Genomic DNA, 10,003 nt, shown 5'->3' with positions numbered 1-10,003 from the left:
CTCCCTTTCTTTTTCCTTCTTTTTCCTTCCTTTTTCTTCCTTTCTCTCTTTCAGACTTCTACACTTCTCTACACTTCCCACTAACATAAAGTCTCAGTAATTCCATCCTTAGAAAGCCAAATGACACTAATGCCCTCCCCTTTATTCCTAACCCTTTAATCCACTTAAGGGCATTCTAGTCATTTTACCCAATTCCCGCTAACTCCTCGAGTATCTCTAATATTTCCCGCTTAATTCTCGATACCTAATTAATCACCAATAATATTCCTCAATGTTAAGATAGACTCCAGTACACTCACTAAATTCCCATTTATACCCCCTGAGCTCACCCCGAGCCGGGTATAAATCCCCGCCATGACTTTTTCGCTACTTTGCTCACTAGGATCGTCTCGAGTCACAGATCACAGATATATCCACATAATAATGTGGTCTCGACAATTATCACATATATCAAAGCAGTTATGCTCATAATGGCCAAAATTACGATTATGCCCTTCTAACCTAATTAGGGCCTACATGCATACTAATACACATAGTCATGCATCTCAAATATTCAAATAGTCATATAACATGCTTTAAATCATAATCATGCATCTTAATCATTAAAGTCACACATATTCCCATTATGCCCTCTAGGCACACTAATCAAGGCCCTTAAGCCTTATTAGCGAATTTGGGTCATTACATAATCTGTCTTTTTCGGACCAGAAGCTTGAGTTCACAGAACCGATTTATAGGGAGAGATGGAAATTTGCTAGAGTAGATGCTGAGGAGGTTAAAATGCAATCCACAAATTGGAGCTCAGCAGTTATCTGCATGGTGCTAGGTGCAAACCCACCTATGGCTGTATTTGAAGGGTTCATAAAGAGGGTTTGGGGTCATCTTGGGATAGCTCAGATAGCAAGAATGACTATGGGTTTAACTATGGTAAAGTTCAATGATGATGCAACAAGGGATCATGTTCTAGAAAATGGCATTATTCACTTTAATAGGAAACCTGTAATAGTTCGGCCATGGACGGCAGATCTGAGTGCTGTTCGACTTGTGCGATCTGTTCCTCTTTGGATTCGTCTTCAAGATTTGAGGCTCCAATATTGGGGTAGTAAATGTCTCAGTGCCCTAGTGAGTACAATAGGTAAGCCAATAATGGTGGAAAAATTCACAAGGGAGCGTTCTCGTATTCAATTTGCTCGAGCATTGGTAGAAATGGAAGTTACTGATAACCCCCTGAAAAGTATACAATATATTAATGAACATGGCCAAATCATGGAGCAAGGGATTGAGTATGAATGGTTACCAATTAAGTGTAAGACCTGTGCTGGTTTTGGTCACTCAATGACAGATTGTAGAAAGGATAAGAATGCTCGGTGGGTTAGGAAGGAGCCTATAACTAATATGGAGAAAAAGGAGGAGGGATCTGGCGAACTTAAGGGTGAAGAGTCAAAGCAGGTTATGACTCAGGCTAGTTTAGAAGATGACAAGGTTCAGGCCGACCCAGATGAGACTCTATTACCTAATAAAGAGGGTTCAGCTGGGAGTGAAACAAGAGATCAGGCTAAACAACCTTGGCTTACCCCAAAACGAGTTGCTGTTCAAGAAAATGAGGGACAGAGGTTAGATATTAATGCTAATAACGTAGGTCAAAAGAGCAAGAAATCAAACAAGTTTGTGGTGCTTCAAGAGCCATTGGTGAGTGGTAAAGAAGGTAACTCTATTTCAGTTTCCTCCAACGGATAGCTGCAATATATTGAGTTGGAATGTTAGAGGGCTTAATAGTTCTAATAAACATAGCCCTGTTAGTGACCTCTGTAGTAGAAATAAAATTGGAGTTTGTGGTCTTTTAGAGACTAAAATGAAGGGAAGTAAAACAAGTAGGTTCATGGAACATCAGTTTCCGAATTGGGATTATCACACAAGATCAGTAATTGAAGGCTGTCTGTTGATAGTTTGGAGAAGGTTATCTGTGAAAGTCATTATTTTAGAGGAATCTACTCAAGCTGTTCATTGTTTGGTGAAGATGACTGGTGTGCAGCAGGTTTTTGGTGTTAATTTTGTCTATGGTTTTAATTCGATTGAAGGTAGGCGAAGTCTTTGGGAAGGGTTTCAAAGGCCTATTCATATGGATAAAGCTCGGTTAATTTTAGGGGACTTTAATGCCCCTTTTTCAGGCAAGGACAGATCGGGAGGTAAGCCTATTTCAGACTTAGAATTAGTTGATTCTATTCGGTGGCTTGCAGGTGCTCATGTTGAGCCTTTAAAAAGTGTTGGTTCTTATTTTACTTGGACTAATAACCAAGATGGTGCAGCTAGGATCTACTCTAAAATAGACCATGTTCTTATCAATGAAAAATGGTTTGATTTATTTCCTCAGTCTACAGCCATGTTTAGATGGGAAATCATCTCAGATCACTGCTCCTGTCTTGTTAGAATTTAGCCTTCAGAGAAGATGAGGTCTAAGATTTTTCGGTTTTATAACTATTGGACTGAGCACCATGAATTTCATGATCAGGTGTTAAAAAGCTGGAGAACTCCGATTAAAGCTACTGGTATCAAAGCTGTTTATCTCAAGTTGCTGAGACTCAAACATTGTTTGAAATCCTTTACTATGGACAGAATTGGTGATCTAAAGGCTAATTATAATAAGGCTAAAGAGGCTTATCAAGAAGCTCAGATGCAAGCTCAAGCTTACCCCCATGTTCTTTGTTATCAGAAAGATGAGAGGATTGCAGCTAAAGCCTTCTCGATTTAGGAAACATTGTATCATAGTTTCTTAATTCAGAGGAGTAAAATAACTTGGCTGAGACAGGGAGATTTGAACACCTCCTTCTTTTATGCTTTTTTAAAGAAGCGTAAAGCAGAGAATGGTATTGTCTCGTTCATAACAGAAGAAGGTAAATTAGTTGATAAATTCTTAGAAGTTGTCTCTCATTTTGTGGGTCATTTTAGAGTTTTTTTGGGAAGTCCTAGCTTGGCTACTGGCAGATTTAAAGTTCAGAATATAGAGATGGGTTCAAAGTTTCAGTTGAGCAGCATGTGATGCTTCTGAAACCGTTTTCTAAGAAGGAAATTCGGGAGTCTTTGTTTAGCATTCCAATAACCAAATCTCCAGGTCTTGATGGGTTTGGTTCAGGTTTTTTCAAAGCTGTTTGGCATGATATAGGGGATGAGGTTGGTGCTGCTATATCTCAGTGTTTTGAAACTGGTCATTTCCCTTCTGAGCTTACGAAACTACCTTATCTTTGATTCCTAAGGTCGCTAATCCCTCTCGGGCTGTTGACTATAGGCCCATTGCCTGCTGCTCCACATTGTACAAGTGTATGGCTAAGTTGATTTGTAAGAGGCTGGCTGTTGTTCTCCCTGATCTTGTACAGGCCAATCAGGGAGCATTTGTTAAAGGTCGCACTATAGCCCATAATATAATGATTTTTCAAGATCTCATCAAAACTATGGGAGGACGTCTACTTCATCGAGATGTGCTATCAAGATAGATCTTAGTAAGGCCTATGATACTGTAGATTGGGATTTTCTTGAGGACCTGTTAAAAGCACTTAGATTTCTTATGAAATTCATAGGTTGGGTTATGTCTTGTGTTAGGAGTACATCCTATTCTCTATTGATGAATGGCAGAATTCAAGGCAAATTTAAAGGGGAGAAAGGGCTGAGACAAGGTGATCCTATGTCACCTTTGTTGTTTGTCCTTATAATGGAATATTTGACAAGAAGTTTATAACTTGCAGCCCTTAATTCCCCCTTTAGATTTCACCCTATGTGCAAAAGTCTCAAGCTTATTAATCTGTGTTTTGCGGATGATTTGCTTATATTTTGTAAGGGTTCTTTCCCAGCTGCTAGAAGTGTCAAGGTGGTTCTTGATGAAGCTTCAGGTCTTTCCATCAATGCTGAAAAATCTCAAATCTTTTTTGGTGGAGTCTCTAGCTATGATAGAACTCGGATTGCACTTGAAATAAATCTATCAGAAGGTACCTTTCCGCTTAAGTACCTTGGGGTTCCCATGAGGCCTACAAAATGGAGACATGCAGATTGTGAGGTGATAATTCAGAAATTTCGTTTAAAGATACAGAACTGGGCGAGTAGACATCTCTCCTTTGCTGGCCGGATTCAACTTATCAATTCTGTATTACTTGGGCTTCGAAACTATTGGATGACAATTTTTGTTTTGCCTCAAAGCATAGTTAAGGAAATTGAAAAGATTTGTAGGGGTTTTCTATGGGGCACTTCTGGGCAGAGAAGTAAGATGCACATCCCTTCTTGGCAAAAGGTTTGCCTCCCTAAAGCCTATGGTGGACTGGGATTCAGAGATGGAGCTAATTGGAACTGAGCTGTTTTAGCAAAGTATGTTTGGGCTTTATCTGCTAAACCAAATTTGCTATGGGTTAAATGGATCAATTCCATTTATTTGAAAGGAGTCAACATCTGGAATTATGAATTGAAAGGAGATTGTAGCTGGTATTGGAGGAAGCTTTGTCGTCTCAAGGACCATTTTAGACTTGCTGCAATCTTATCTGCTGGTGTACAAGGGAAGTTTCAGACTTCTCGTTTGTATAATAGTCTTTTGGTCCAACAAAGGGTTGAGTATTATAGGACTGTTTGGAGTAAACTAATACTCCCTAAACACAGATTTATGCTATGGCAGGTGGTTAAATCTCAGCTTTTAACAAGGGACAATCTCAGTAGGCTGCATGTTCATATGACTTCAGTGTTATGTCCGGTTTGTGAGAGATGTCTTGAGAGTCATTCTCATCTATTTTTTGATTGCAGTCTCTCTACTCGTTTGGTTAATAGCATCTTTAATTGGTTGGGGTTCGTTGCTTGGCCTCTAGATTTTAATAGCTGGATGGTGTGGCTGGCTAGAGCTCGAAGTGGAGTTAAATCTGATATTGTTAATATGGTTTTTGCTGCTGCCATTTACAGTATATGGAGAAACAGGAATAGATGCTTTCATGATGGTTATTCCTTAACTGTTATGAATCTAGTTCAGGAAGTTAAATATACAACTAAATATAGGCTATACATAGTGTCCAATAGTCAGAAATCGGTTCAAGACCAAATGTATATTCAGCAACTTCATTGTAATTAGCTGCTTCTGGTCTGTTTTGTGTTTGGCAGGTGCCCCTGCTTGTGTTTGAGTCCTTGACTATTATTTGTATTGTTCATTTGTTCAATGAAGTTCTTTTATTCTTCTTGATAAAAAAAAATTATAATTAATTAATTATTTAATATAATTTTGAAAATTATATATTAATTAATTTTGTTAATTACAACTAATTTGTAATTAATTAATTAATCGCTATTATCACATAATTGCATATTTGGCCCGAAGAACAAATTTCTTCTTAAATATGTATTTTCATCATTTTTCCCTTTATATCAACTCTTGCCTTGAATAGTATTGATAGAGCCGCTATAAGGACCTATGGACCTATAATTCCAAGCTCCAATAAATTTGAGATTATTAATTAAACAGTTTAATTAAATAATCTTAATTTATTAATCTCATGATTACTCCACTATAAATATGAGATTGCACTCTTGTAATTATAGACATTTCATTTACTGAGTACTTTATAATAATAAAGTGTACATTGATATAATCATTACATACAAATTAACCCTCTAATAATGGTTCATAATTAATCGGGAATAAAATTACTATTTTACCCTTTTAATTATATCTTATTTCCTTAAGTACCATTGACTTTACTAGTGAAGGTTAATTCATAACTAAATTATGAAATTTAGCTCAATAACCTTTCAGCCCCAAAATTCAACCCTTAAATTCAATCTCTTACGAGAAGGTATAGATTCCATATCTGTATACTATGTCCCCAGCCATTTACATTAATGAGTTCCCAAAACAAAAGTATCTAGCCTGATCATTCTGATAGACCCTAACGAGTGAATCAAATAACTCATATAACATAAATAGGAGTTCATAGTAACTTCAGGATTAAGATCTATTTGTATATGATAATTATTTGATATATTTAATTAATACTTCGAAATGATATTTAACTAAGTATTAATAAACATATCTGGTCCAGTTCTATATATTCTCTAATATATAAAGTACCTCCACTAAAGTGTCCTACTACACTAGTGATCCGGATCTAGATCACATGTATTCATAATACTAGTGGACCGTACTTGCAGTAATTAATCTAAAGATTCCATAACTTTATTTTACTGTGAACTATTCAAGTTCATTTATCTCAAACACAATCCTCTCGTACCAATACGTGGTTGAGATCACATATATGAACTTAGGAATTTTTCTGATATTTACTTAATATTATCATAGAATAATATAGTCCATAAAATATATGCATAACAAATTCAATTTATTTATTTATTTCTTAAAACAATGTCTACTACATATGCTTTTAGGGCACAATTCCCAACACATAGCACCCGTGAGCCAAGGCTCAACAAGAAAACTTAAATCAATAGATTCAATAAGAAATAGAATAATAACAATAAGATTTGTAGTAATATTCTGCTTAATTAAACACATAATTCAATTTAACAATCCATGAGTTAGACAAGTGCAATCAGAACTTCTGAGTGTTTAGGTAATGTTCAGGCTCGGCTCTCTTAGGTCGAGTTCTCAGGTCTTATTGCTGGCCCCGACTCTTGTAGGCTGAGCTGCGTTCTGCATGCTTGTTGTCGGCTTTGGCTCCCTTAGGCCGAGATTTCAGATTAGACATAATCAAACATATAGATTGCATAACACAATCGAATGCAGCATAAACAAGCATGCCCAGATAAGCAATCATATTTATAATGATAGTCATATAAAATAACAGCGGGTCCAAGCCCCGACCACAACCCGGGTGCAGTTTTCTTACCTCGAGTCCCGAGCGGATAAGGTATGGCGATCCCGAGCACAATCCCTATTCCCAAGCTCTAGCGGTATGAACTACTCACAACGCAATAATGGATAACCATAAATTATTTAGACTATTTAAGAGCTTCAAGGTAAATTTCTAGGCTTCGGGACCTCAAATTCTACTAAATTGGGTAGCAGAACTGTTGACGCTTCAACTTAGAAATGAAGAGTAATCAAATAAAAATACCAGAAGAAACAAACAATTTGGACACGATTTTTTACGTGGTTCAACAGTTAAAATCTGCCTAGTCTACGAGTCTCTGTTATTCACTTTTTGGAATTCTCTCAAAGCTTTCTGGAAGCAATTATGCAGAGTCTTCCCAATACAAATTTCTCACCTCCTACAAATGAATTTTCCCACTCTATTTATAGATGGTTTACTAAATATCTCCCCACAGATTTCAAGGAGTTATAATACAAATCAATTAAATCAATGCAAATAAACGTGTATAGTTATTATGTACACGTATAAATCTCATGATATTTGAGATTTAATAACAAATTACATCTGATCCCTTAAACATAGGGATTTTATAACAATAAACATGTTCACGCATGGGTTATTAGCTTTAACACTAGACTCATATGCCATTGAGACCGATCACCCATCATGAGCTCGATATCTCGGTTCGCCTATATTCTCCACAAATAATGTTGTCGAGATCATCCTTTTCGAGCTCACAATCCTTGAGCTTGAACTGTCTTATCTGATGGTAGGAAATAAATCAAGAGATTTATACAAGTGCTGAACCATTTGTCATTGTAGCTTCGAGCTTGACTTATAATATTAGAACACCTTCGAGACCATATAGTTTCCGAGCTCGTCAATTCCGATGTTATCGCACTTACTGCTCAGCGAGACTGTTCTTGATATTTTCATTAAAGCTGAATATGACGAACATGCTTATTCTGAGCTTACACTTTACGAGCCTAACTTCGAGATCAAAATTTCCATTCTCGAAATTTGGGTGTAACATTTTGCCCCCTCAAAAATATCAATTCGAATCTTATGAGAAGGAAACTTTTGAACTGGCACTTCTGAAAATCGAGCCACCCGCCACACTCGAGTGTGGACACGCGTCAGTCATGGATTGCATAGTTAGAGTACTCAAGTACTCTTTTCATCTGCCCACGTCCTTTCATATCCCATCTTTTTGCCGCTAATGCCATATTTACACCCCAATCGTCGGATCAGACTGAAAATCAAACCAAGGGCCCAGATATACTCGATCCTTGACATCCCACGGGGTCATATATATAAGCTCTCTCTTCTCCTTCATCGTCTTCACCATTTTTACTTTTTAGAAAACTCAAACCAGAGAAAGAAAAGAAAAACCAGAGTTTCACTTGCATGTTCTCTAAACCAACGAAGCAAAGCAACTTTAAATCTTTCGGCTGAGTGGAATCATTCCTACTTCCCATCTTTTAGTCAACGATCCTCTCATTCCCACGAACCACTCTGTGTAAGTGCTCTGATCCTCATTTGCCCGTTTTCCTTTGATATATGCATTTTTTTACGTGCTTCTCCTGCACCGTGATCATATTTGATGGTTTTTTTTACTAGTTTGTAAGGATGTTTGACCAATATTAGGCAAACCCATAATCCAAAGTATTGTAATGCAATCATAATGATGGTTCTAGATCCAAATTTATTAGTGTAGAAAAAATGCAAACATAAGGTTTTTTCAGATTAAGGGTTGTGTATCGTGTAAGCCAAGAAATAGGGGTTTTGAATTAGGGTTTTTAATTGCACAAATCCCAAAATTATCACCATTTTGGGTAACCGTCAACTTTATCCCTGAAAATCTAGGATTCCCAAAATGAATCCAAACTTTCCCACTCTCATGTCAAGTACATGCTCGAAGCCCGAACTTTACAATAGTTTGGGGCTCCACTTCGAATTTGATCCATCCTTTCGAGACCTCGGTCTCGATTGTGTTTAATTCGTGATCTCAGGCTTTCGAGCTCGAATCACCAAAATTGTATTATGTGATTCCTTGCATGCCCATCCCTCACCCTCTTTTTTCTTGTTAGATGTCGCAGAACTCTGAGAATCGGTGGGGGTCAGTGCTCACAATTCCTTACTCTCCATCAACTCCCTTCACTCAGAACCAACGACTGATACGTGAGCACCATGTGAGGTGCGAACAAGAGGACATCCAAGACTGTTTCCAACGTTAGATTGACGAGGTCGAGGAAAGAAAAAGGAAGATACTCCGGGTCGCGATTTATCCATATCCGGACCCCGAGATCAGACCTATCCCGCTCGATCCCAAACTCAGCCACTGTTGCTTACGAGCCTGGTGCACTTTCCTTCTTGCTGATGGAGGACCTTTTGGATCGCCCCTCTACTTCTCAAGTTGCATCTATTCCAACCCTGCAAGAGGATTTTTTCGAGGCGGAGCATTATTGGAGCTCAGTCACCTTGACAGTTTAAATTTATGAGATTCTAGCTCGCCACAGCCTGAAACTTTTCGGTGCACTGATGTGTCGACCTGCGACTCCGAACGAGCGGAGCTGCTACGCCCCGGGTGATGGCAACCCAGACAGCAAGATTAAGCTCGCGGCCTGGAGTCATGAGCATATGAAGGCAGGGGCCCTACTTCCCCTAAAATCCTTTTTTAAGGATTTTCTTGATTTTTTTGGGCTCACCCCATTCCAACTCCAGACCAATTCATATAGGGTTCTCTCCGCCCTCAAGTCCCTGTACCACGAACTAAAGTGGGAAGGACCCTCACCACAAGAGATTTTGTATCTCTTCTGTCTGAAAAGCAACCCCTCTCGAGCTCAGGGAGGGGATGACTTCTATTATTTGTCGAGTTATCCAAAGGAGAAGAAGATTTTTGAGGATATGCCAAACAATCCCCCAAACTTCAAGCTGGCATTCTTCTGGACGGGTGGCCTCACTCCATCCAAATTCCATTCTTTCCAACGCATCCGTAAGTACTCACACTTATCCTTTTCCTTTTCGTTTAATGACTAGGCTCGAAATAATTATATGTAACCTTTTATTCAGCCAATTATTACCGTCCCACCCCCTTAGAGTCGACGGTGGAGCACAAGACAACTCTGCTCCAACTGCCATACGGTCGACGTTCT

General features: G+C 38.3%; 2 protein-coding genes across 2 annotated transcripts; both read left to right on the top strand.

Annotated features, from left to right (window-relative positions):
* The first annotated feature begins 1,852 nt into the window (after positions 1 to 1,852).
* Positions 1,853 to 3,243, top strand: LOC133779940 (uncharacterized). The gene is made up of 5 exons (XM_062219836.1): positions 1,853 to 2,186; positions 2,238 to 2,422; positions 2,510 to 2,695; positions 2,780 to 2,891; positions 2,996 to 3,243. Exons 1-5 carry the CDS (start codon positions 1,853 to 1,855, stop codon positions 3,241 to 3,243), a joined length of 1,065 nt encoding a protein of 354 aa, XP_062075820.1.
* A 523-nt stretch (positions 3,244 to 3,766) lies between these two features.
* On the top strand, positions 3,767 to 5,095 carry LOC133779939 (uncharacterized). The gene is made up of 2 exons (XM_062219835.1): positions 3,767 to 4,247; positions 4,347 to 5,095. The coding sequence occupies exons 1-2, from the start codon at positions 3,767 to 3,769 to the stop codon at positions 5,093 to 5,095; spliced, it is 1,230 nt and encodes a 409-aa protein (XP_062075819.1).
* Positions 5,096 to 10,003: the final 4,908 nt, after the last annotated feature.

Source organism: Humulus lupulus, chromosome 5 (genome assembly GCF_963169125.1).
Source record: "Humulus lupulus chromosome 5, drHumLupu1.1, whole genome shotgun sequence".
NCBI lineage: Eukaryota > Viridiplantae > Streptophyta > Magnoliopsida > Rosales > Cannabaceae > Humulus > Humulus lupulus.
Note: the sequence above shows the minus strand (reverse complement) of the source record. Positions and strands in the feature narration are given on the sequence as shown.

Bases quoted from the DNA above. Each gene is read 5' to 3' on its own strand.
- LOC133779939 (XM_062219835.1), top strand. From the start codon at position 3,767: ATGTGCAAAAGTCTCAAGCTTATTAATCTGTGTTTTGCGGATGATTTG. The intron at 4,248-4,346 runs GTAAGATGCACA...GAGCTGTTTTAG, and splicing joins GGGCACTTCTGGGCAGAGAA to CAAAGTATGTTTGGGCTTTA.
- LOC133779940 (XM_062219836.1), top strand. From the start codon at position 1,853: ATGAAGGGAAGTAAAACAAGTAGGTTCATGGAACATCAGTTTCCGAAT. The intron at 2,187-2,237 runs GTAAGCCTATTT...GGTGGCTTGCAG, and splicing joins AGGCAAGGACAGATCGGGAG to GTGCTCATGTTGAGCCTTTA. The intron at 2,423-2,509 runs GTTAGAATTTAG...TTTCATGATCAG, and splicing joins CAGATCACTGCTCCTGTCTT to GTGTTAAAAAGCTGGAGAAC.